This window comes from Brassica napus, chromosome A6, assembly GCF_020379485.1.
Source record: "Brassica napus cultivar Da-Ae chromosome A6, Da-Ae, whole genome shotgun sequence".
In the NCBI taxonomy this organism is placed as follows: domain Eukaryota; kingdom Viridiplantae; phylum Streptophyta; class Magnoliopsida; order Brassicales; family Brassicaceae; genus Brassica; species Brassica napus.
In genome coordinates, this window is record NC_063439.1 from 17,082,342 (window position 1) to 17,108,367 (window position 26,026).

General features: G+C 35.2%; 4 protein-coding genes across 32 annotated transcripts; 2 read left to right on the forward strand and 2 right to left on the reverse strand.

The window, feature by feature from the left end:
* Window positions 1–3,407: 3,407 nt before the first annotated feature.
* Window positions 3,408–5,148, forward strand: LOC125575804 (FBD-associated F-box protein At3g49020). Its single transcript, XM_048734891.1, has 2 exons — window positions 3,408–4,046; window positions 4,121–5,148. Exons 1-2 carry the CDS (start codon window positions 3,982–3,984, stop codon window positions 4,440–4,442), a joined length of 387 nt encoding a protein of 128 aa, XP_048590848.1. The 5' UTR covers window positions 3,408–3,981; the 3' UTR covers window positions 4,443–5,148.
* A 1,189-nt stretch (window positions 5,149–6,337) lies between these two features.
* LOC125610051 (U-box domain-containing protein 32) lies at window positions 6,338–11,007 on the reverse strand. 2 transcript variants are annotated; one of them, XM_048781708.1, is made up of 10 exons: window positions 10,618–11,007; window positions 10,059–10,180; window positions 9,718–9,839; window positions 9,511–9,615; window positions 9,172–9,317; window positions 8,905–9,068; window positions 8,431–8,577; window positions 7,525–8,043; window positions 6,720–7,445; window positions 6,338–6,647 (listed from the first exon to the last, which is right to left on the reverse strand). In XM_048781708.1, the coding sequence occupies exons 1-10, from the start codon at window positions 10,787–10,789 to the stop codon at window positions 6,465–6,467; spliced, it is 2,406 nt and encodes an 801-aa protein (XP_048637665.1). In that variant the 5' UTR covers window positions 10,790–11,007; the 3' UTR covers window positions 6,338–6,464. The 2 variants fall into 2 exon arrangements, with proteins under 2 accessions (XP_048637665.1, XP_048637666.1); XM_048781709.1 differs by having other exon boundaries at window positions 9,718–9,829; window positions 10,618–10,774.
* Window positions 11,008–19,545: 8,538 nt separating this feature from the next.
* LOC106452951 (aldehyde dehydrogenase family 2 member B4, mitochondrial-like) lies at window positions 19,546–23,831 on the reverse strand. Of its 27 annotated transcripts, none has more exons than XR_007340066.1 (12): window positions 23,633–23,809; window positions 23,322–23,554; window positions 23,162–23,250; window positions 22,778–22,887; window positions 22,552–22,697; window positions 22,202–22,317; window positions 21,936–22,078; window positions 21,702–21,855; window positions 21,420–21,627; window positions 21,254–21,304; window positions 19,893–20,657; window positions 19,547–19,801 (listed from the first exon to the last, which is right to left on the reverse strand). XR_007340066.1 is itself a non-coding variant. In XM_048781711.1 (11 exons), the coding sequence occupies exons 7-11, from the start codon at window positions 21,945–21,947 to the stop codon at window positions 20,623–20,625; spliced, it is 468 nt and encodes a 155-aa protein (XP_048637668.1). In that variant the 5' UTR covers window positions 21,948–22,078; window positions 22,202–22,317; window positions 22,552–22,697; window positions 22,778–22,887; window positions 23,162–23,250; window positions 23,322–23,554; window positions 23,633–23,809; the 3' UTR covers window positions 20,181–20,622. The 27 variants fall into 27 exon arrangements, 2 of the variants coding, with proteins under 2 accessions (XP_048637668.1, XP_048637667.1); XR_007340065.1 differs by having other exon boundaries at window positions 21,227–21,304; XR_007340056.1 differs by adding an exon at window positions 20,758–20,847 and having other exon boundaries at window positions 21,044–21,627.
* A 77-nt stretch (window positions 23,832–23,908) lies between these two features.
* On the forward strand, window positions 23,909–25,103 carry LOC106345609 (signal recognition particle 9 kDa protein). 2 transcript variants are annotated; one of them, XM_013784787.3, is made up of 4 exons: window positions 23,909–24,043; window positions 24,242–24,325; window positions 24,656–24,749; window positions 24,871–25,103. In XM_013784787.3, the coding sequence occupies exons 1-4, from the start codon at window positions 23,972–23,974 to the stop codon at window positions 24,945–24,947; spliced, it is 327 nt and encodes a 108-aa protein (XP_013640241.1). In that variant the 5' UTR covers window positions 23,909–23,971; the 3' UTR covers window positions 24,948–25,103. The 2 variants fall into 2 exon arrangements, with proteins under 2 accessions (XP_013640241.1, XP_013640242.1); XM_013784788.3 differs by having other exon boundaries at window positions 24,257–24,325.
* Window positions 25,104–26,026: the final 923 nt, after the last annotated feature.

A 26,026-nucleotide genomic window follows, 5' to 3' on the forward strand; every position in this document is an offset into this window, starting at 1 on the left:
CTAGAGAGAGATGGGAGGTCGTTGTTAGAGAGAGGGTAAGGCGCAACCAAATGGCCCAGGTATCAATATACTCATGAAAAGCAATTCCTTTCCCATACACATCTCTGGTGGAAGGTTGTATGGCGTTTAGAAGACTGGCCAAAGCGAATATTGTCTTCCAAACATTCCAAATGGACTAAAGCCATCTGTGTAGAGCCCAAGATAAACGTTGCGGGGGTTGCTTGCAAAATCAGGGTACACCGAATTCAAGTGTTTCCACGCTTTTGCATCAGAGGGATGATTGATCTCGCCTTCCATCTGAGTATGTTCTGCATGCCATCTCATCGCTGCTGCCGTCTTTTCAGATTGATATAATCTCTTCAGTCTATCCTTGATAGGTAAGTACCACATCCGCTGGTACGACACCCTATTCCGCCCACGTCCTTGCGGTTTATATCGTGGCTTCTTGCAAAATTTACACTCTAACAATTCTGCATTTTCTCCCCAGTATATCGTACAGTTGTCTATACACACATCTATCATTTCCGAAGGTAAACCAAGGCTATGAACCAGTTTCTGAATCTCATAATAAGATTCAGCACACTGTTTATCTTCATGCAAATACTCTTTAAACAACTCAGCCCATGCATCCATACAAACTTCAGGTAAGTTATGATCAATTTTGATATTCATCATCCTAGCTGCCAATGATAATTTAGAAAGACCTTCTCTACAACCTTCATAAATTGGCTCATTAGCAGCTGCTAGCATTTCATAAAAACTTTTTGCATCCAAATTAGGCCCCTCTACATTTTCTACCTCCTCTATCACTGATCTTGTTGCACGAAATGCATCTGTAACCATATCATGCATCCTATCATGATCTACCATATGATCCTCTTGAAGGTTACAACTTTCAGAAGGTAAATGTGGTTCATCTGATCTGTTACGAACATTTCCAACCTGATTACTACTACTAGCTTCCTTCATATTATCAGCTTCTCCGTGGTTAAACCAGATATAGTAATGTGGAGTAAATCCTCTATTTACTATATGTTTCCAAACCGTTTCACTAGCAGCAAACTTGGTATTGTTGCATTTACGACAAGGACAGAACATTTTACCCGTTTCTAGTGTGAGAGACGTCTGTCCGGCGTGGTACATGAACATCTCTGCTCCATTGAGAAATTCTTCTGTTACTCTTCCACTTGAATCTTTATGCGCATACATCCAACTCCGAAGCTCATTGATATTTCTAGGCATTTTTTTTCTTCTGCATCTTAAGAATGAGGGAGAAGATCATATTTATAGGGAATTTTCGATTTTGGTGGGTAATAAAATTACAACGAATTTACGTTTGATAATAACTTAACAACCATTTTGCAACTACTTTCCTCGTAAATTGGTCGTTCAGCAGATGGTTAGTTTTCGATGTTATTTAGTCGCAAATTACGACTACTTTACGACTACCAGAAACGGTAGTCGTAAGGAAGAAGTTAATTTACGACCAATTTACAACGACAACCTTTCGTAGCAAACTTACGTCTAATTTACGACGAACTTTGTAGTAGTCGTATTTTAGCCGTAAAGGCGACGTAAATTTACGACTACACATTTGTAGTCGTAAATCGTAGTCGTTACTCCCACGTTTTCTTGTAGTGATCAATTTTATCTATCGTATATGATATCTAATTAAATTTAAATGATACTAACATAGATATATATATTATACTTTTAATATGAATATTTATTTAATGAGGTTTCTACTCATATGATTTTATGATTATTTGCATATTTGTGTAAAAATATTTTACACAAACGAATCTTTTTTAATGTGGAATGTTTAGTGGTTTCAATAATATATAATCATTTAAAAAATAATGAAGATTTAAAAATTAAAATATTAACTTCTCAATATATGTTCTACGCGGATATCAAAATATAAATATGTATTTTTATATGATGTATAGTTTAATTTAAACGATATGAAATATATATATATATATATAGAAGAGAGAAAATTCTCTAGTATAGCTATTTTTAAGTTTTTGTCATAAAAATAGTCCTCAGTGAAAAAAAAAGACCAAAATAAGTTTAATTAAAAGGTAAAAACATATTTTTACCCTAGGGTTATTAATATAGACTTAGGGTTTATTAGAGTTAACTAGTGATATTTTTGGGACATGGTTTCAAATTTAAAAAAAAAAAAAAATTCAAAATAAAAAGGGGCTATTTTGATAAAATGACTAAAATAGTCTCTTTTTATTTTGAAAATTTTATTTTTTGAAATGACCAAAATAAGTTTTATTAAAGGGTAAAAATGTAATTTTATCTTAGGGTTAACTAATCTAGACTTAGGGTTTAGAGTTAAGGGGTGAGGTTTTGGGGATAGGGTTTCAAATTTTAAAAAATAAAAAATAAAAAATTAAAATTAAAATTTTTAAAATAAACAGGGACTATTTTGGTCATTTTTTTCTAGGAGACCATTTTTGTGACAAAAACTTAAAAATAGCTATTTGAAAGAATTTCCATATATATATATATATTTGTTAACATAAACACTTATTAAAATAATTTTTTTTATTAATATGATTTTATAACCATCTATATTATTAAAACTGAAGTACCTTTTGGTACTTTTTGGAAACTTAGATAGTAGATTAAATGAAAGTTGTTTGAAAACAAGGATAACATATTAAATATTTTTTTATTTACATATTGAATCACTGTATTTTTTTCTCATTTACAGATTCTGTCGTTTGGAAACTGGGATAACAGATTAAATCAGAATTGTTTGGAAACACAAATATCAGATAATATTTCTTTTTATTAACAGATTTAGCCTTTGCATTTCTTTTTTAATTATAAATCTGCCACTTCACTTAAAATCAAAAATTTAAATTAATTAATTACAATGAATTGTTATTTCTTTTTGCTGAAAATAAAAACACAAAGTGTAATATATAGTATACATTAACCTTCTACAATATAATTTTCAAGAAAACCAAATATCATAAAATTAATAATAATTCATAAAAACCTATTGTAAAAAATTAAATCATTTTTAAATAAATAAATAAAAAATAAATAGGTTAATATATGAATATTACAATTACATCAAGTTGCATCAAGTTATAAAATTAGAAATATTATATTACGTACAAGTAAAAAATTATTATCAAACATTTATATTATAATATAATATATTCTACTATAAATATATTTGACAAAACATAAAAATATATATGAACATTTTATAAAATCAATGGTTTATAAATTTACGTTGAACGCAAGTTAAATCCAACATCTGCGCGGGGGCGCGGGTCAAGATCCAGTTGTATCTTATTATAGGAAAAAATTAAACCTTGATTACTAAAGTTTATGTGTGACTTTTAACAGTTTAAGTAATTTATACTCGTTTTGAAAAGTTCAAAATACAACATATACAAAAAAAAATTCTAAATTTTTATTATATGATTAATATAATTGTGTAATTTATTTTAATAATAAATAATTAAACAAAAATGCTAGAAAGTATACATATTGTTAGCAAATATTTATTATTTAAAATCATTAATTGCCATAGATATCTTAATCACATTAAGTAATTCTGTAGATTTTATTTAAAGAAATAATATATATAATTTCAATCTGATAAAAGAATGGTCCATAATGGACATACTATATAATATAACATTCACTAGTAATTTAATTTTGGACTAACAAAATTCTTAATTGATTCTCAAGGCGACACGTAAGAAAAATTAGTATTTCAACTACGTGACAACTCAGCAGGACACTTTTTTAATTAGTACAAATTACAGGTTATAACTTATAAAATGTTTCTCTATTAATATATAGGAGATTATTTGACATCATTGTTTAGTGTACTAAGAGTTCCTTCTTGCACAGATCAAGTATCCTACTGGTAGTATCTTCTGTCAGCTGGTATCATTGGAGCTATGTACAGGTAAAATAGAGTGGTGGAATCTACTTGCGCGAATGCTCGATAGTTCTCCTAAATTGCAAATCCTCAAGCTGATCCCTGTAAGCCATTTCATTAGGCAGCTAATTTGTTTTCACAAGTATTTTGATGATCTAAAGATTATTTGGATTTAGGCATATTATGTAAGGGATGAAGATTATCCTCTGTGAGTGGAAAATGGATCCAACCTAAATGTGTACCAGAATGTTTGGTGTTGAATCTTGAGACATTTGTGTGGAAAAGATACAAATGGAGACAAGAAGATGAGAAAGAATTGGCTACATACATTCTACAAAACTCGAGATGTTTGAAGAAAGCAATTTTCTCCACAAACAACCCGGAAAAGTTGGAAAAGTTGGGAAAGAGACGTGAGATGCTCAATGAGTTGACTTGTGTTGTCAGGGCTTCTTCAAATCCGAGTGATCATCACTTGAGCTTTTACTATGCTGTTTTGGCCATTGCAAATCTTTCATTTTGAGATATTCAGATATAATTTAAAGAGCAGGAGGTGTGGAAAAACACAAAGCTGGGAGTGAGAAATCATTCAGTTTTCTGATGAAAGTTGAAATTGGATTTTTGAATAGTAACGTCTTTTTAGATGAATGAAAAACAAGTAGTATAATCATCATATTGATTTGGATAGGCCGTTTAACTTTTCCTTTTGTTACAATAACGAGTAACTTATGGAACTATCCAAACTAGTATGCATTGAATGAAAATCTATGTTTTGCAAATTGCAATGATAGAAGTTTGTTAATTTTATTTTTGAAAACCATTCTAGAATCAAATTCAGATTTGTTTCAAGAATCTGCAATATGTAATCTTAGACAAACCAATATAAAATAATGCGACTGAGAAAACTGATAAGATACCTATAGATGTGTTGAAATGATAACAACATATTGATGATACATAACACTGAAATGGTTTCCTTTTTTTGTTTCTTTTGTAAATACATTTAAATTGTTCCATGATTTTGTTTCTATAAAAATGGATTTTATTTTTGTATTTCTTAACCATTATAGTATTTTCTAATGGATTTAGCAATATTTACATGTCTTCTTTATTATATTTAACTGATTGAGCTTCAGATATAGTCAACCACCATATCGTAACAATGCTATGTTGCTTATACATGAACTGTCAGTACCAGTCACAGCAGCTGTAGTAAGACGCCACAAGGGCCAACACCAAACATACCTAGCCTTTCTGCGTTTGCGTTCTATAGACTAGCTTTTTCCAGTTGTCGATATATAAAGATGTTCAATGCGGTTGAGAAGTTCAGATATTCTTCGCTCAGATAGTGGCAGCGACCTCTAAGGTTCTTCTTCTCCTATCATTGCAGCCTTAGCCAAATCGTCTTTCAGTTTTACTTTCCCTACTGATATAGACAATGCTGAATTCATCTTCTCAACCTCTGCCTTTAAAACAGCTATCAGAATCGTATAAAAAGATTGACTGTTTATTAATTATTGATTTTATTATTGACTTTAAGTTTGGAATAGTGAATGAAAAATACGAGTTCTTCACGTTCTAGGACGTTGCGTTGCGAGGCTTCAACTTCTTAGCTCACAAGCTTCTCTCCATCTACTTGCTTCTGATTCAGCTTCTCTTATTACATTCAACAACTCTTCTACCTAGAGTAAGAGATTCACTGCAAAAGTAAGAAAACAAGAAAATGTAAGCAAGTCACGTCGATGAACATCATGTTCTCTTCTTCTATTGTCTGAGCTTGTTCCCTGTAATGTTCTTTAACCGCGCTTCTTCCAAACTGCCGGAGCAAGAAAATGAAAATAGGAAAAAATACGTTCTACTCTAAATAGAAAGATTGACTTCATAGATGAATTACCCTCGATATTACTTAAAATCTAATATAACTTAAAAATTTTAAATTATTTGATATTTGACAATGATGATATTAACACACAGATTTTCTTATATCAATATTGCCAAATATCAAATAATTTAATATTTTGAAATTATATAAGTTGTAAATAGTGCTAAAAATTATTAATGTATAAAATTTTTAAAAATTAGTTTTATAATAAATTAATGTATAAAAATTTATATATTAGTTTTAAAGTCTTATAAATCAATCTAAAACAATGTATAAATTATTATAAATATATTAAATATTTAATGACTTTTAGTAATAAAACCCCTCAACTATTTTTGAATCGTAAAAAATCCTCTCAACTAAGTTTTCAACACTATAAACCCCACTTATAAACCGTTAACCTCGGTTACAGTTTTTTAGACGGGGAGTAACATATGTTAACAAAATGAAAATTGAAAGTTTATTTCATAGAATTTTTAGTTAAATTCTTTTTTACGATTAATATTTAGTTGAGGGGTTTAATTACGAAAAACCCATTGTAAATGTGGCTTTATATATTTTCCATACGTTTGAGGAGTGAATTTACAAAGTGACAATCTAAAAAATTATTGGGAGTTAACGTAGCAAGTGTTTGTCCCTTCAAAAAGAGGCAAAAAAGGTAAATCACCATTGGTTTTGCCAATCTTGGATAGCTAGATGAAGAGCATGATTAGGTATGAGATTGCAATCTTCCATCTTCAGGTTTGTCATCGGCGATGTATCGTGCCCATTCGCTAACCATTCCCTAATTGCTTCCGCTTCGTAAGTAAACCCATCTGCTGCTATCAAAGGATCTTTCATCACTTCCTGTGTTCACAACAAAGAAGACCAGTTTATGTTTTGTCTTAAATCCTGATCATCAAACTCTGTTCAACGTACCTGAAAAATGGGGCATAGGTAATGAGAAGGAGGCTTGCGTGGAACTTTCTGGTTCGTGTACGATGATGTTTCTGATGAAGGAAGTTCTGGGGCTTTCATACGATCTATAACCCGTAGAACGATGGGTAAGTCTGGTCGGTTCAACGGGTTTTTCTTACAGCAACGGATGGCTATATTAGCTAGCTTCTTGCCTCGTGCGACTGGCCAATCGCCTGCTGAACTATCCAGAACCGCGCTGATGTTATCATTCTCAACAGCGCATTTGACGTCTCTCAGTACCCCAGAGAGAGGTCTTCTGGTGAGAAGCTGAAGGAGAATCATTCCAAACGAGTATATGTCTGACTCCAGCGTCATTTCTTCAGAGACAAAGTAATGTGGATCAACGTGGGGATCAGATTTGTCGACTCCATCGATCGGGATTAGCTGAGAGATCCCGTAGTCGGTAATCTTGGTGACGAGGTTAGAGTCGAGGAGAATCTTAGACGGTTTTAGGTTACCATGAATGATACAAGGAACGTTTGAGTGAAGAAACAGGAGAGCTGAGCATATCTCAGAGGCGATCCTGATCCGAGACTCCCATGGAAGCGCAGGAACGTTGTTTGCAGATGAAAAGCAGTCTTCGAGGCTCCCGTTGGGAATGTATTGATAGATAAGAGACCGAGACTCTGGACAAGTACCCACTATTGTTACCAGGTTTGGATGCCTTACTCTGCTTAAAATCTCCATCTGTCATCCAAAAAAAAAAAAAAAACAATTAGAACATCTGCGGGTGATGTTTGCATATGTAGTAATTGTGGTTCTTTACCTGACGCTCAAACTCAAAGTGATTCTGGGATCCATATGAAGGCAACATCTTTACAGTTACTTGAAGATTTTGAAGATTCCCTTTGTAGACACTTCCGTATTTGCCTTCTCCAAGTTTCCAGGACGGATCGAATTCGTTAGTAGCTTCATTGATTTCCATAAAAGAATAGTCGAGCATTTCTGACTCTACAGACTTTCCTTTTACCAGTCTCTTTAATGCGTTTACTTCCTTTATAGCATTCTCGTGATCGATACGGATCTCATCCCTTCTCTGCCTGAAACTTTTCAAGAGTTCCATAGCCGTATCAAACTTGTCACCATGTTCTTTTTCCAAGTCTTGCAGTTTCTTTATCTGGCTCTCCAACTTAAGATTATCACTCTGAACTATCTGAAGTTTTTTCATGAATCCGCTGTTCTGCTCTATTACTGTCTTTACTTCGCCCTTTTCTTTCTCTAGCAATTCCTCTAATTTCCTTCTTCGACTCTGCTCCTTAATGCATAAGCCCTCCAAGGCTTTCGCCTGTGAGATGGCATGACAATAACCAGAAAAAAAAAAGTTAAACCGGGAAAAACGAGTTTGACAAAGTACCAGTGGGCTTAAGAATCTCTAGCAGTGGCATCAACTATTCAACTATTGTAGACTCTTTTACTTTTAATTTGTTGTGATGAACAAAAGCGCATGGATATATGTAACTGCTCATTTCTATTTATCAACTAAAGTTCTGTAACCTAGCTAAACTTAGCTATCTACGAACCCCCCAGTGAAAAAAATTCTTTTATGTATGTGGTTATAAGATGTACTGATTTATCTATCGCACTACTAGCAGATATGGATAGATATACTATCACTTCGAAAATTATCATATTCATTTTCTTAGAAAACTGAGAAATAATTTGGACTTATAACCTTGCATAAAGTCTCCATGGTACTGCTATCCTCTTTCCATTCCTTCCGAGCTTCCCCATAGACACTTCTCTCTGATTGGCCAATATCATGCATGGCTTTATCATACCTATGAACTTCGCGCGCTACATTTCCTTCACGCTTCTTCTCCTGAAATTCCACAGGATCACCCGATTACCAGGCAGACTCTTACTAAAAATTTACAACATCATGTGACATGATTCATGTCATCTTCAAGTAGCGGTTTCAACATATTGCAAACGCAGAGATACTCTCTAAATCGTTTCTACAAAGTTACATTCTAAAACCTCTCTATATCAATAACTTGAAGAAAAACCGGCCCCTCTAATTAGTTGGCAAATTGAAGTCTTTTCACGCAAAATAATACAAACAGTAAAGAGATTTACAGTTACTGCATGACCGAGTATCATCAGTATGAAAGATGAACTTAAGGATGAAGAAGTGAACTCTTTCTACCTCGACATTTGAGGGAGTACGGGTATCTGAGCCAACTACTTCAGGGCTAGCCGGCTCTGGACCAACCTGCTCCCCAAAGGAATAACTCGAACCTGAAGATAAATGAGTAGTTGGTCTTGGTTCCACCTTTCCTCTCTCCAATAGACCGGTGTCTTTTTCACCATCTGCACAATTCTGTAACAAAGTTACCATACATAGACAATATACAACCGGTAGCAAAGGACATAATATGCAGCGGGACCTTGCAAAACCCAAGCAAAGCGCTACCTTGTTCAAGGAGGCTCCGCCAATATCTTAACCTTCTCCTCATATAAGAGGATTCCAGTTTCTCTGATCTCCTTGTCTCAGTGTCTGAATCCAGCTGTACTAGGGGAGGCATTGTTTGTCTGTTATTACCATCGTCATTTGTTGCCCTGTTTTCATCTTTCAGTTATATGAATAGAGGTAGAAAACAAAAAAAAAAACAGATAGTAGAATCATTTAATTGAAGGTATCAAAGTTTCTACAGATGTATCTAAATAAGCAAATAGTTTAGCTAGGGAAAGACGACGATTTAAGATGTCCATTCACTCTTTGTGTAACATTCGAAAGGAAAAGTAGTTTTACCTTGTAAAGATAAGGTAGCCTTTACAAAGAAACCAAATATGGCAGGAATCAGGAGCTTTTTTGCAAACGAATATGGCTTTCTTGGATTTTAAATCCGTCATTCTCCTGACATGTCAAAGTTAAATAGATAATACGAATGTCAGAGGTTAGATGAAAAACGTTTATAACATAAGTCATAAGAGATCAAATAAAGAATCATATATTTACCATGAGTAATGCTTATCTGATGCAGCTCCCATTACGAGCCACTTAATATTATGTCGAGCAATCAAGTCTACGATACCTTCCTCGATATTTTGTCCCGCAATGCAAAGCTTATCTGTTTGAACCTAAAAAGAACTATGTGAATTCAGGGTCCTGACTAGGAATGCCTTAAAACTAAAGTAAGCTCTACAATTTTGAGGACCGAAACAACAGGGGCACAAGGTTTTTCCGTTTAGGTTATATCTTTATATGAAAAACTACATCGACCAATATCACATGAAAATATAAAAAGAATTGCCTTTTTCAATTAATCCTGAACACCAAAAAAAGGAGAGAATTAATACCTGAGTTTCAGATAAAAGGTGTAGATAGGAATCCATAAGCTCATCCACTTTGTGTTTATCAACACGCTCAATCACCTTGACAGCATGTTTCCTAAAGGTACCACCAGCAAGTTTCTTGTGTGCTGTAGGTAAGCAAAAGTAAAAAATGTCAGAAATTACAACTAAAAGTTTTGGAAATAGAATGGTAAAAAGGAAAACGGACAATAGCTAAAGTCATCAACTCATGAGTCTTCCACAAAGAAACTTAGAATTTCCAGTTCTAAGACAAACAAACCAATACTGGTCTTATTTACAGTAGAAGCAAAGTAGTGTCATCATCATTACAATGTTGTCCACTTCAACTTGATACAGAAAATACTTTGAATCAATTGTTTTCTTCTTACATTCACTTAATAAGGAAAATGGATATTATATGATTTCTCTTCCTCTTGTTAATATAGTAAAACAATTATAAGGTTCAATCATGAGCAAATCTATTGAAAGGTTAATCCACTACACCCAGAACAATTCAACAGATGTATACCATAAAAAAAAAAAAAGAGAAGCAGAAGATTCTCACTCCAGGAGGCAGGCCGAGCAGGACGATGGACGTAAAGCAAGCAAATCTTCTTGCCGGAGAAGTTTCGCGCCGCCCATAACACCGTCGTTTTGCTCCTCTCCACATCTTCCGCCACCGCCACGAATATCGTCTCATCCACCTCTAAAGCCACTTCGTCTCCAATACTCCCCATCTTTCTCTCTCTCTCTCGATTAGCTTTCTACAAGCATCTCTCCTCCGATTCCATGATGCAAAGCCTCTTTAATTTTAAAGTGGAAGTCGTCGTCAGAATTGGAATCGGTCTGTGGCTCGGACTGAGTCGCTGACTCGGTTATGAGTCAACCTGTTTACCTCTTTTGCATGAACAGTCTGATGTGTTGAGCGGTAGTATTCCTATTTTCCCGACCTGTAATTTTATTTTATATTGGAATATATATATAAAAATTAAGAAACGTAACATAGACACATGTGAAAACAGATTTGGAGTCTTTTGAGAAATGTTCACATTCTGATACGTTATATTTTGCTAATATATTAATGTTCAAAAAATCACTAGATGTTAAATTAGAATTAATCTAAATTAGAAATTGACCTGCGAGTCCATTCTAAATTAATTTTTACTTTTTTTTTATAAATGGTTTAATAACATTTTCAACATATAGATATAAGTTATTTAGATTTTTTAGTTTTTAAGAAACTTATCCGAACCTGAAAAATCCGACTCAAATCCTGACCAGAAATTTATAATATACAAACATAGGTTAATTTTAAAATCTAAAAAATCAATACTCAAACAACTTTATATATCAGAACATGTATTTGGATGTCCATATCTAATTAATTATGTAAACAAAAAATGTTTACCGATTTGAATAGAATAGATATGGAATTTGATATGCGGCCCATACGGATATTTGTTTTTACTGTTATAAAAATCAATAGTTTTATATAATATATAAGTTATTGATTTTTAAAAACTATCAATAGTTTTTAAAATATAATGTAACATTTACCCGTATTACATATTTGTTTCAAATGACATGTTTACACATAACAATCTTATTCTGTATATGTAGTAATTATTGTTTATATATATTCTTACAATTAGATTACATTGAAAAATAGTTAGAATAAAGCCTATTAACATAAAAATAGACCAAATGGGTAAGATACTTTAAAAGTAAATAAACAAGCCAATGTAATACAGTAAAAATTAGAATGAGCCTATTAACATAAAAATAGATTAAATGGTTAAGATGTTACAGAAAAACAAAATCGTTAAGATAATTTAAAAAGGCTTAAGATGAAGATTGTGCTATAATAAAAGGAATATTTGCATATTTAGAATTCCATTTGCAGCTTAGGAATGGCTTACGATCAAATGTCATTTTGTTTTATTAAGACAATTAAATTTGGATTGTTTAGGAATGCAGTTAAATGATAAAAAATTCAATGGCATAAACTTGTAATATTAAAAATGAAGTGGGGTTAATTCCAGATTGTACTTCAGTTTTAATAGATAAAAAAAATATTGTTTAGTTAGATGCCTAAACCAAGTTAAACAAAATTACTCTACACAAATTATTTTGTTTAGATCCAATTAGTTTATGTTTTTTTTTTTTTCAATGCTAGATAATTATATTATTACAACTATGAAAAATATTACAGATGATTCTACACGCCTGATATAGAAGCATTAATGAACTCTTAATCAAATTTTACTGGACCAATGGAGTTTTCACGCTTATGTTCGTTTAGAACACTGAAATATATTACCTTATATGGAAGGATCTTCGAACTAAAAACATTAAAGCTATAATTCCCGTGCTCTTAATCTTTATAACTAAATTTTACTTTAGGAGGCATGTTAACTTTATTTTATAAAAAAAGTTATATATCAAAAATGTTTAGAACTTCCTAAAAGCAGTCTTTTTTATGGATGAAAACTAGAAATGTTCCATAAATAGATTTCAAATTTTATATTACAATAAACTAAATAAAAATATTTAATGACTAAATATTTATATTATAAAACTAAATTGCTATTACATGTTTGTTCTTTTTTATAATAAACAAGGACACTAAGAAATGACCAAAAGAACAAGTTATTTACCGATAAATCTTCTAGTATCATTACATGAAGCAAGGAAAATAAAGACAGAGACGAGAGGAAGTATTGTACGCCTTTAACGCTTGACCCATTGGAAAAATCTTTGTTGCCTTAGCTTTTCCATGCTTCGTCCTCCCCATAACTTTCGAGTTTCTTGTCAAAATAAAACAGCTGAAACATATCCAAGATGAGAACAAGATCGCTATCAATACCCATCAATCTAAGAGACATACTGTCTATCAATTGAAAAAACATCAATCAGACAACAAAATGCTTGTATCTCTGCTGAAGAACATTCAACACATATTTCATACAAGTTGAGATGGGTTAAATGTCTTGCTTATCAGCTTGAAGTGCTGTCCGCATATCTGGTTCTTAGTTTTGCAGTGCCCTGCTGATACACAATTGAATAGCTCCAACTTGACATTCAAACCAGGCCTTTAAATACATAGTTAGAACATATTAAATGCTAGGATAATTATTGATTTGCATAAAAAGTGATTGTTGAGGAGTTTAACCCATAGTTCCACCGCTATTAATAATGCATTTAATATTCCAACTACCTAAAGTTTTGGTTTCAACAAGTGGACGGAGAAGAGCAGCGCGATGATCAAGTATAGAGAAATATACATCAAACTCTTCGTCTTTAACAAGGAACTTTCCTTTCCCAATAAAACACGGGCAATGCTACATTTTATTCTCCTGGTTCCATAGGATCTCCATGTTCTATCCACTTGTCGCACACTTGATTTGGCAATCTCCTATCGAATCTGGAGTTCTGTCTCAGCTCTTGAAGATTCTTTGAACTCTTTTCACGGCGAATGTTTTCGATCTCACTCAAAGGAGGGAGTCCATCGACTCTTGAAAATCCTTCAAGGCTATTAAACTATCCAGCATTTCAGCTGTTATACCAGACTTAGCAATAAAGTCTCCAAATGCTCAATAGTAATAGTAAGTTCCAAATCAGTAAAACCAAAAGAAGAGAACTCTTATGTTCACTATACTGAGCATTGTTAAGCAAATGCATTAAGAACAAAACTATCAACTCAATCACAACTCTTTCTACGTAAATGCTCATGCATATCCTCCGCATAGAAAACATGACTATAAAGTTCTCGTGACAAATTTGCATCCACTGATTAGCTACCCATTCGACGTGATTCCAAAACTAGAAACATCTTTGAAGCAAAAACTTAAAAGCAGCTAGCAAAGTTGTAGGCTTTGACCTTTGATGATCCCAGTGATCTCTTTCTCTTCCTTCTCAAACACCTCCTTCTTCGCACGTTCTCCACGCTGTTATCAAAGTTAACGATCATATTGCCGCTAGTATCAAACACGACCTTATCATCATCTTCCTCCTTCAAATTCCATGGCTTAGACATATCACACCCATTAGATTTCACATCTCCACTAGCTCCAAAACCATTCGCCACCTCACCTTTGAGACCAAACACTACCGTGTTCTTGAAAGCTCAAGGTGTCTGTTTCGTGTCTAGCAAGTTTCAGTTTAAATTTTAGTTTAAATGAGTCTTTTCCGTTGAATATGTCTCCTGGTTTGTAAAAGAAAGTGTTGAGTTGTTTAAGTAGCCAGTTGAGTCTACGTATTTTTTGTAGTGGTTGTTGTAAGTCTTATTTAAGTTATGTTTTCATTCAAGGAATAAACAAGCACTTTTCAGATATCTTTTGCTCATCATCTTTTATTCTAATTACCAACAAGTGGTATTAAAGCTTGCAACGAGCCTGGTACAAGAGAAAGATAGATCAAGATGAGTGAGAAAAATACGTTGATTGTACCAAAGTTTAACGGAGATTATGAGCACTGAGCGATTCTCATGGAGAACCTACTCAGGTCAAAAGAGTGGTGGGAGCTTGTCAAAACAGGAATCACAAGACCTGAGAGGAATGTAATCCTTATTAGAGTACAAAGTGCCCAACTTTAAAGGTTAAGAAGAAGTTCTGAAGTTTTAGGAATGAAGATGGGGAAACTATCACCAAATACTTTTCCAAAGTCATAGAGGTTGCCAATGACATGCGCAGCCTACGAGAAGACATGCCAGATGTTAAGGTAGTTTAAAAGATTCAACGGACACTCGTAGAAAAATTCACATATGTTGTATGTGCTAGTGAGGAATCAAACGATGTTAAGGAGATGACGATAGATGGGCTGCAGATTTTTCTAATGATTCATGAACAAAATCTCTGCAGACATGTGGGTGAAGAGCATGCCATGAAAGTTGAAGGGAAATGGAGATCAGATTGTGGAAGAGGCAGATGCAGGAGTCAAACATAATTTTTTGAACGAGGATGAAAAGGTTATTCTGGTCGTGGACGAGGGAACTCAAACTTCAACAAAGATACAGTTGAGTGCTATAAGTGACATAAACCGTGACACTTCAAATCGGAGTGTCAAAACTGGGACAGAGAAGCAAATTATGCACAAATGGAGGCAGACATACTTCTTATGGCGTACGTAAAAGACCGTAGAAGATGAAGAACATGTTTGGTTCTTAGACTCAAGCTGCAATAATCACATGTGTGGTACTAAAGAATGGTTTACAGAGCTTGACAATAGCTTACGTCAAAGTGTCAAGCTAGGAGACGACAAAAGAATGATGGTAGAAGGGAAATGCAATCTGATGTTAGAGATAAATAGAGTGATCTCTGTGATTACCCCAGTCTACTACGTCTCGGGGCTGAAGAACAACAAGTTCAGTGTAGGACATCTACAAGAAAAGGGACTGAGGATCATCGATCATCATAGAAGATAGTGTGTGTGAGATCTAAAGTAAAGAAAGAAATAAGTTGATCTTCCAGTCAAAGATGTCTAAGAATCAAATGTTTATGGTACTGGCAATGGTCAAATAGGCTAGCGACGAATCAGAGAGATGCATGCAAGTCATAAAAAAGAGAGATCAACTATGGCACAAGTGGTTTGGCCATCTCAATCATAAAGGCCTGAGATCGCTCGTAGAGAAGGAGATGGTTAGTGGACTACCTGCCATTAGTCAAGAAGAAGTGAAGATTGTATGTGAAGTATGCATGAAAGGAAAACAAAACCGAGAAAGCATTCCAAAGAAAAAAAAGCGTATGAAGGGAAAAACATGGACTGCAATTGGTCTACAGTAACATATGTGGTCTAATCACACCAACTTAAGAAAGTGGTAAGAAGATATATAATCAACTTCATTGAAGATTATAGTAGGAAGTGTTGGACTTATTTCTTAACTGAAAAGTCTAAGACATTCATAACCTTTAAAGAGTTCAAAGATGCAGTTGAAAAAGAGATGATACATAGTTTGGTATGCTTGAGGACTTATAGAGGTGGTGAATACAACTCTAAGGTGTTTGGAGAGTAGTACAAAAAACCTGGAATCAAGAGGCAGCTGACAGCAGCATACATCCTTAACAAAATGGTACTGCATAAAGGAAGAATCGCAACATCATGAACATGATGAGATGCATGTTACTTGAGATGTCAGTACCAAGGAGATTTTGGCCAAAAGCAGTGCAGTATGCAGTTCACATCTTGAACATAAGTCCATCAACAACCATTAGTGAGATAACACCTACAGGAAAGTGGAGTGAGCACAAGCCATCGGTTGACTATTTCAGGGTGTTTGGATGTGTTGCATTTGCTTTAGTAACATATGAAAGGAGAATCAAACTTAATGAGAAGAGTACTAAGTGCGTGATGTTTGGGTCAAGCAAAGGATCAAAGGCCTATCAGCTCTAAAGTCTAGAGACCCAGGAGATCATCATAAGCAAATATGTACATTTTGATGAAAGCAAATATTGTGAATGGGAAGAGAGTTCAAAAGGAGACAAACTGCTATGGAAAGATATGGAGATTGAGACATAAAGGGAATGAGATATTATACTTGGAGAAGCTCAAGAAGAAACCAAAACAGAGGAAAGAAATAAAAAAGAGAATCAAGAAAATACAGAAGAAGAAAACACTCAGGGAAGCTCAGATGAAACTCAGACAAGAGAGGGATCAAGAAGGAAGAGAAAAACACATGTATGGATGAAAGATAACATCACATGCAATGTGAGTTTCATCATTTCAGAAGAAGGAGAAGATATATTTGCGATGAGAATAACACTTGGGAGTTGATGGAATTACAAGAAGGAGCCAAAGTCGTTGGAGTAAAATGGGCGTTCAAGACAAAACTCAATGAGAAAGGAGATGTAGATAAATTCAAAGCAAGGATAGTAGCAAAAGGTTATCACCAGAAGCATGTAGTTGATTTTCATGAGATGTTTGCACCACTGGCAAGATGGGACACAGTCAGGATGTTGCTTGCATTACATGCAGAGAAGGCATAGACAATGTATTAGCTAGATGTGAAGAGCGCATTTCTACATGGAGAGTTGAACAAAAATGTGTATGTAGAGCAGCCTAAGGGTTTCAAAGTAGAATGTGAAGCATACAAAGTGTACAATTTGAGAAAGGTGTTGTATGTATTGAAACATGCACCCAGAGTGTTTGAAAGGCGGCGTTGTACATCCATATAGAAGGATACTTCAAGAAGAAGAAGTTTGAAAAATGGTTTTGTGAACACACCTTGTTCATAAAGCAAGAAGGAGAGAGTGTGTTGATTGTGAGTCTCTATGTAGACGATCTTATCTACACGGGGAACTCAATTGTTATTCTTCAAAGATTTAAGGACTCTATGATGAAGGAGTTCTCGATGAGTGACTTGGGGAAGATGATGTTTTTCTTTGGAGTAGAAGTAGTTCGTGATGATCAAGGAATTTTCATCAATCAATATAAATATGCCAAGGAAACATTGAAGAAATATGGGATGGAAGATTGCAATGCGGTGAAGAATCTTATAATGCTTGGACACAAACTGACAAAGGCTGCAAGTGGAGAAGATGTCAATCAAACAGAGTTTAAACAGCTTGTAGGAAGTATGAGGTATTTAACTACAACTCGACCAGATCTGATTTACTTTGTGAATCTAGTAAGTAGGTACATGGAGCATCCGAATGAACATCATCTACATGATGTGAAAAGAATCCCGAGGTATGTCAGAGGCACTTCAAGTATGGCATTCTATACAAGAGATGTGGAGGACAGAGAGTAGTTAAATTTGTAGACAGTGACTATGCTGGAGATGTGGATGATAGGAATAGCATATCAGGGTACGTCTTCATGCTACGAGGAGGAGCAGTCTGTTGGGCATCGAAGAAGTAACTTATAGTAACTATATCCACTACATGAGCCGAATTCATTGCAGCAGTCAATGGAGCTTGTCAAGCAGTATGGATGAGAAACATTTTTCAGGAGATGGGATTTAATCAAGGTGAGAGAACTACTGTGTTCTGCGACGATAGCACCACCATAAAGTTGTCCAAAAATCCAGCGTTACACGGTAGGAGCAAGCATATTCATGTTCGCTTTCTAATAGAGCTGGTAAATAATGGAGTTATACAGCTTGAGTACTGCTCAACGGAAGAGCAAGTGTCTGATATTATGAAAAAGCTGTGAAGCATGAGGTGTTCGAAAAACTCAGAGGAATGATGGGAATATGTGTGAAGGAAAAGAGGCGTGATCATGAAGAATTAAACTGAAAGATGTTCTTTCTGTCTAAGAGAATGATTGAAATCTCAAGGTGTTTGTTTCGTGTCTAGCAAGTTTCAGTTTAAATTTCAGTTTGAATGAGTTTTTCCGTTTAATAAGTCTCATGGTTTGTAGGATAAATTGTTGAGTTGTTTAAGCTAGTCAGTTGAGTCTGCGTTTGTTTCGGTTGTAGTTGTTGCAAGTCCTATTTAAGTTATGTTTTCATTCAAGGAATAAACAAACACTTTTCAGATATCTTTTTCTCATCGTCTTTTATTTTAATTACCAACAATTCTCATCCTCTTTCATATTCCATCGCTTAGGCTCCTCCATCCATTTTCCATCTCCACTAGCTGAACTGGAGGACGCCCATGAACCGTTAGACGGATCGGAGTTTCAATCGTTTATTCCAAAAAATCTCCATGATACGTCCATTCCCGTTGTCATTTCCGTCGCTGCCACTACTACTGTTGGTGGAAAGGGGACGGATAGATGAGGATAAGAAGATCTGAGGGTTCAAGTTGGTTGAAACTGGGGTTAAGAGACGGAGATTGGAAGGTCTAAAAAGTAAATGAGAGAACATGATGGTGAAGAACAGAGAGATTTAGAAGAAGAAAAAAAAGTTACAGACAAAACCATTAAGGTTTTACATAGAATCACGAACCTGTCTAGTTCAGTCCGATTCGATCGGTTTAATCATCATCCATTTACATATGAAGAGCTATAAACTATAGAGACATGCATGCTCGGTTCCAGTGGTTAATTTGATTTAAGTAATTTAGTTTTGGTTAATTCGGCCGTACAAAAATTCACAGAGTTTAATTAAACAAAAAATTGGTTTGGTATTCAATTAGTTCATAAAATTTCAAATTTCAAATTTCAGTTATAATTTTTTTTGAATGATATTTCATTTATTATTATGTTTAATTTAGCTTTAAAAAAAAAAAAATTTGGTCAAATTTGGTTATCTTTGGTTATTTTAGTCTGTTCGATTCATAATTTTGTTCTTTAGTTATAATTTTAAAATAAAATTTTGAAAAAACGGACTATTGAACCAAAATCAATATTTTTTCCCGGTCAAAGACATCAATAATCTACCCAAGTTAAACCAAAGAAAAAGAAATTACGGTTTGGATAGGTTCGGGACAAAATCCCAGGCCTAGGCTATAAATATTTTAAGAAGCCTCTCTCCGTCGTGGTTATTTTGGGAACTAGGGGCTTTATCCCCGCGCAAGCGCGGGGTCGTGGACGTTGTTACTCTATCTCATTGTGATGTGTTGCCGTGTTTGTGAAGTTTTTATTTTGTTGTCATTGATTTTCCAAGATGTGATAAAGGAGGCAGATAACATATTAGTTTTTTGTGGTAAGCGATTGAAGGCCTCTCTGTAACCATTAGCTCTAACGACTTGTACTTATTGTGAAACGTACAAAATAACTAACCTAGAAAAAAAAATAAAAATGCTCTTCCTCTTGAGATTTCTGAATCGACATCAAAAGCATCCTTAAATGTTTTGCACACCATTTCTTACCTTAAAAAAAAAGTGGAATAAGAAAAAATAAATACAACAGCATATTGGAGCTAATGTTCACACAGTAAGCACAAAAGAAAAAATAATGTACCTTGATACCAAAAGCAAGGAAGTACAGAGAGCAGTGAGGCTGCTCCTAAGTTATTTGAAGCAACATGCAAAGACACGTTGAAGATATATCATGTCTTTCCACACTGTCTATAATGCTGTCAACGCCTTGGTCATGCCCTTGTCTTGATGTATGTATCCAAGCCTCGTAGCTTATGAGTGTATGTTGTTGTCTAATTTACTTGGGAACCTTAAAGTGCATATTCAAGTAACAGTACCACAAAAAAAAAAAAAAGTAACAGTACCACCTTTTTACTCTATTCACTCAAAATTAGTCAGTTAAAAAAATATCATTACTTAAACCTGTTACAAATTGATATATAACCTAAGCTGTGTTTCACTTCAGCAATCTAATTGTACTACAAAAAGTTTTGCATCTCTACATTACAACACCAAACAAACTTCACAATGTGCTCCTCAAATCCTTGTTCCACAAACGTCACCGAGATAGAATAGCAGATAATGGGTCTTCTGTTCATACCAGAGCATAATCGATGGTCATCAAAGCATTGTACGTTTTCCCTCATTGGCCCGCTGTGGCAGGTGAAGAAACTGTAGTCCGGCTGATTAAATTGCAGATGCTCAGGCCAATTATTTGCAGCTTGTTGCAAGGAAGATAGCTTGTGGCACTCTTGCCTCTTGAGCTCTGCTTTGGTTCCACAGAGATACTTTGAGCTTATAAGATGTGAGTCCAAAAGTAGGCACCAGTAGCTTTAGGGATGGTTAGGTCTCACTACAACCAAGGAACCTGCTTGAACAAATAGACAACACAATGTAAGAGATCTTTCTAGGTTGTGACAATCAGACATACATATTATACTGATAACATCGAAAGCTTATGTTACTACTTCCGTTGAGGAGGTGTTGCTGAGAGAGAGTGGAAAGTTAGAAAGTAGTCATCAACGTGTTATAATGTTGGACAAACAGTTATTGGGTACCTAAATACCAACAAATTAAAAGATCACCGTTTCACACACATATAAATATATATATATATATATATATATATATATTTCAAAGATAACAACCTCCAGCCCCAAGAGAAGGTTTGCAGATTGAAAGAGAAGCGACATAAAATACTCCAAGCATTTAAAAAAAAATGATCGAATTTTTAGGGTGTCAGTAAAAAATTACCTTATGCAAAGATTTGTGATGTCAATGGATAACAGTGCGTGCCGATCATTTTTTTGAATAAACCAAACTACTATATCATCTCTGTTTTGGTAAATCTCTACTTTCTTAATTTAAAAGAAAGAAACGTCAAAAGAAGACACATATGCGTCACAGGCCAGAACAAAACGTGAGAATGAACTTAACAAACTTGGCTGTTCGTGAGTGAAGCACCTGCGGTTGGACCAAATCCAGAAACTATGTTCAGAACACCAGGAGGAAGACCTGCCTATCATATATTTCAAGAAACATACTTAAGGCTTTTATTTTAGTAGCAAAAATGGTAAGTAGAACGTGAAAGGAACGAAACATTGATTACTTCAAAAAAAAGCTTACTGACATAAAACCAGTGAGAGGAGTTTGTTCAGCGGTTTTGAGGACAATGGTGTTACCACAAGTAAGAGCAAGACCAACTTTCCAAGCAAACATCAGAAGCGGAAAGTTCCATTGAATGATCTGTCCAGCAACGCATATCGGTTCATGCAGTGTCTGGACGTGATAGTTTCCATTGGCTGGAATTGTTAGTCCATGAATCTTATCCGCCCCTCCTACACATCAAAGAAAAACTTACCAACAAAAGCAAGAAAATTTGATAGTATTCTCAAGATTTTGATGTATATACCAGCATCATTACAAAACAAACCGGCGATCATTGCAATCTCTGCGGTTTTGGCTTGATCATAAGTATTCCCATTGCCACATGTGTCTAGAGCTGCGAGCTCTTCGCTGTGTTTCTCAACCAAATATGTGAATCTCAGCATTATCTTTGACTTTTCCTGAAATTCAAACAAAGATAAGTCCACATCACATTAAATTTCATAGCTTTCAAGATCAAAAACATTATATAATATTATACATAAGCAATCATCTAAGGCCAAGCTCCTTCATCAATGGACTTCCTTGCAGCTTTCATTGCCCGGTTGATATCTTCAGCATCGCCTTCAGCTACGTTCGCAATGACTTCCTTTGTGCGTGTATCAAGAGCTGGGAAGGTCTTACCTAAACCCAATTAAAAAATCAAACATTATTGCTCAAGGAACTAAAATTTCAAGCGTCAATATTTTTCCTTGCTATTCCTCCGTTTCTGAACAAAGCATTTTTTAAAATGAAAACTTTACTCACCAGAAGCAGCGCCTACGAAGTTCCCATTGTTAAGGAATTGTGTGTAAGAAAATTGAACCGATGGGATTATGATTTCTTCAGCTGCAGAGGAGGTTCCAAATCACCGTACGATTTCCCTTTTAATGTAACAAATTCTCCATATAACCGAAGTGTTTTAATACATCATAGCCACATATTCACATATTAAAGAATCTAACTTCCGGTCTACTTTACAACAACAACTTTTTCTGCTTTATTGTTGTACCCTACTAAACACTAAATGTCAACTAATCCAAGAAGCAGCAATGAACACCTTAACGCACTTAAAATCTAAAAGACCAAAGAACACACAGATTCCAAAGGAGTCGAACCTGAGCTTGAGAAGTCTCGATTCACCGTCTTGCGATAGCTCTGATAGCACGCCCTGACTTTATCACTTTCTATTTCTCAAAGGAGACTGAAAAACGTTGGTGAGACATACCTATATCTCCATAGTTGCAATCAATGGACCTCTGAGCTGCACAATAATTATGTAAGAAAAAAACTTTTGTCCTTAAAGAAACTGAGATCAAAAAGAGGCAAATAAGATGTCCTTACATCAGACTGCTTGATTTCACACAGGGTGCTGGGCATAGATTGGTTTTTGATAGATAAATTACCGTCGTCCAACAGTGAATACATGGCCTCTCATGATACAGTGTGGGGTTCTGAAATTACATAAAAAAAACACTGGGACAGTTAGACACAGAAGTATTGTAGTCAATAAATAAAAAAGTCTCGGACATAACAGCATAGTTCTGTCGGAAAAATATAAAAGAACCAAACATGAAGCCAACTGAACTCGTTGGGCATGAACTGAAAGACCAAACCTTCAACAAAAAAGTATTACACGCACTGCACACTGCTAAACCTTAAAGGCGCAACTCGCAGACTATTAGATCAAACCAATAAAAAAACTATCACTGATGAAACTTGACCCACCTGAGAATACTGACAAAGTAGCTTCGCCCATGGAGCCTTAGCTCGCTTCTTCCCCGCCTTCGAGTTCTCACCATCCGTCACCACTTCACCTAAATCCACAAAAACAGTAGATATGATAATTAATCAGGGAAAAATCGTGAGACAGACCACCAAACCAAACCTGCTATTGTAGGTGTCTCCAAGACATCGGCTTCAGGTTTTGTGTCGGCTTCAGGATAGATCTCCATCACAGGCACATCAGTTTAAACAGGTTTCTCCGCATCCATCAGGTAATCAGAGGATCCAAGCTCCGACTCTCCAGATTCCGATCCAGGATCCGAAACCGGTCCTTGATTCTCAACCAGAACCTCGCTGCCGATGAAGACTCTGCTGGTTCCGCCGCCGCCGCCTAAACTATTAAAAAATCAAAAATCAGATTCGAAACCAAAAAAAAAAAGAAAGAAACTCAGATTCGGACAAGAACAAACATACAAATTCAATAGCGGCATCGATCTTAACCTTAGGTCGCTTGGTAGGGGGTGGAGATGATGAAGACGGTTCAGGGGATAAAGAAGAAGAACAGAAACGCTTGAAAGCCGAAGAGCTACGTCTCGTCTCCACGATATCCCAAGAAATCATAAACATATGTATTTATTATTTAATAACGAAACCAAACTGAGATAACCAAACCAGACATGAATTATGGGACCCACAAACATAAAGGAGTCGCTGACGTGGATAGCTTTAGGAGAGACTAAACTGTGGCATTATAATATAGATTGTGTCTCCCAGAGATTGCAATCAATTCAATAGCCCCAACTCTGAATCTCGATGGTTTACATAGTTTCATGGGACGAATTCGTAGATCGATCTGTTCAGCTTTTCAAAGCTGATCCCGAATCTGTAAGTTATCTTTATCTTTCCCGATTGCGTTCGTCACAGTTGCTTTGGAGATTTTGAGCTTCATTTTAACTGTTTGGGTTATGATCCGTCTCGAGTTTTTCGTATTGAGGATTCGATAAACATTGATAATTGATTTGAAATAGGCAATCTACATGTTTTGTTTCCAGAATGCAGTAATTTTGTTTTCTAATGAATTAGATGTTTGGGGTGCAGACTCGGTACGTTGTCAAGTATAGACATTGTGATGGCAAGTTGGTTCTCAAGGTTACTGATAACAAAGAGGTCGGTACACCCTGTCTACGATCGCTTCTTGTAATTGTTTGTGCTTCTCGTATTGTACGTGTACTATAATAGATACTTGTTGGTTTGGAGAATGTAGCAGTTTTCTTATGTATTGGCCGGGTCATGAGTTAAATAAGCAGATCTACTGGTAGCAGTTTACCTTGGTGAAGCTTGTTTGTGTTTGTTACTCAAAGGTCTATGCATTGAGCTACGCCAAAGTTTGAGACAGAGAATTGCCTCTATCTCTGTTGTTAATTAGCTCCTCCCTGTTGTTGCCCTCTTGTTTCATTATGTGCATTTTTTTTTTAATTTTTTTTTCTTTGATCTTAGTGTCTCAAGTTCAAGACGGACCAAGCACAAGAAGCAAGGAAGATGGAGAAACTGAATAACATATTCTTCACCTTCATGGCCAGAGGACCTGATGGTAACATCTTCTTTTCTTTAATCTTCATTAAAGAGATTATGGAAGTTTCACAGTCGAAGATGTTCGTATTATGGTTCTATGAAGTTCTACTCTGACTTTATTGCTTACTTTATTTATGCAGTTGATCTTTCTGAAGTGAACGGGAAAGAACAGATGGAGACACAACCTGTGAAGAAAGGAAGAGGACGGAAGCAATAAGTCCCATGATTCTGTTTTTCTTTCTTTCTTTTTGGTATCAAGATTTTGATCCATTTTTGGGGATATTCTGAGTTGGGGATTGTGATGATAGGATTATTAAATATTGGTTCTTATTTAACCTGACTTTGGATCTAAAAATACATCTTTCATCGAAAATGCTAATTATGTAACCATCTTATCATCCAATCTTTCTGTCTGTCCTCTCAGTAATATGGCAGTCGGTGTGGCTTCAATTCATTTTCTCCCAAGCCCTCCTTTACTCTCAAGTAACATACAAACTAATATTTATCGGTTTTTAATCATATATAGTGATAAGATTTTGTTTTCGTGAGACTTGTCCCGAATTGGAATCAGAATTGATATCATACTCACTCATGCATTTTGACACGAACACCCCGAAAAACCGAAATATGACGTTGCTGAAAATGTAACTTATCTCATGCCTGTATATATATATATATATATACGTATATAGTGCAACTATTACCTAAACATTAAAAGCATGGAGTTGATAAATAGTTTGTGCACGGCCAAGAGAGAGGAAATCGATCGGCCATTAGCTGATTTCCCGGTGAATATATGGGAAGATCCCTTGACATCTTTTGTAGTTTCCGATACGGTATGTATCTTTCCTTGTCATCACTACATTCAATGAATTATGAATACAAATCAATGTTATTGTTTGAAACCGAGTTTGGTCAGAAACAAGTGAGAGAGACGAAACTCGTCGGTGGACTCATTGGTGGACTAGTAACAAAGGCGTTTTATTAGACCGAGAAGAAGTTTGTCGGTTACAAGTAAGGAAACAGACGGTGAAACAAGCCGGTGAAACAGAGTTCACCGGAAAAGTACAAGTCGTCAAGAATTAAATAAGCAAAACCCTAATTCTAGCCGTCAAGTGTGTGGGTTGATTTCGGATCCCCTTTCTTGATGTCGCCTCGTTTCCTTTTATAGCCGGTCTCCATGAGTTAATCACTTTTAATCGCCTGCTTGAGTCGGCTAAAAGTAGTTACGAGCCGAATGTCTCGTCTGTCTTGGACAACTTTTAGTCGCCGTATGTTGGTTTGTTGTTTCTCGGT

Bases quoted from the DNA above. Each gene is read 5' to 3' on its own strand.
- LOC125575804 (XM_048734891.1), top strand. From the start codon at position 3,982: ATGCTCGATAGTTCTCCTAAATTGCAAATCCTCAAGCTGATCCCTGTA. The intron at 4,047-4,120 runs GCTAATTTGTTT...TAAGGGATGAAG, and splicing joins GTAAGCCATTTCATTAGGCA to ATTATCCTCTGTGAGTGGAA.
- LOC125610051 (XM_048781708.1), bottom strand. From the start codon at position 10,789: ATGGGGAGTATTGGAGACGAAGTGGCTTTAGAGGTGGATGAGACGATA. The intron at 9,069-9,171 runs GTAGCGCTTTGC...AGAATTGTGCAG, and splicing joins GCGGAGCCTCCTTGAACAAG to ATGGTGAAAAAGACACCGGT. The intron at 6,648-6,719 runs GTACGTTGAACA...TTGTGAACACAG, and splicing joins ACCTATGCCCCATTTTTCAG to GAAGTGATGAAAGATCCTTT.
- LOC106452951 (XM_048781710.1), bottom strand. The intron at 21,628-21,701 runs GTATATACATCA...TTTGATGTGTAG, and splicing joins TTTGTTTTGTAATGATGCTG to GAGGGGCGGATAAGATTCAT. The intron at 21,309-21,415 runs GTAAGCTTTTTT...AATATATGATAG, and splicing joins CTCTCACTGGTTTTATGTCA to GCAGGTCTTCCTCCTGGTGT.
- LOC106345609 (XM_013784787.3), top strand. From the start codon at position 23,972: ATGGTTTACATAGTTTCATGGGACGAATTCGTAGATCGATCTGTTCAG. The intron at 24,044-24,241 runs GTAAGTTATCTT...CTAATGAATTAG, and splicing joins TCAAAGCTGATCCCGAATCT to ATGTTTGGGGTGCAGACTCG. The intron at 24,750-24,870 runs GTAACATCTTCT...TTATTTATGCAG, and splicing joins CATGGCCAGAGGACCTGATG to TTGATCTTTCTGAAGTGAAC.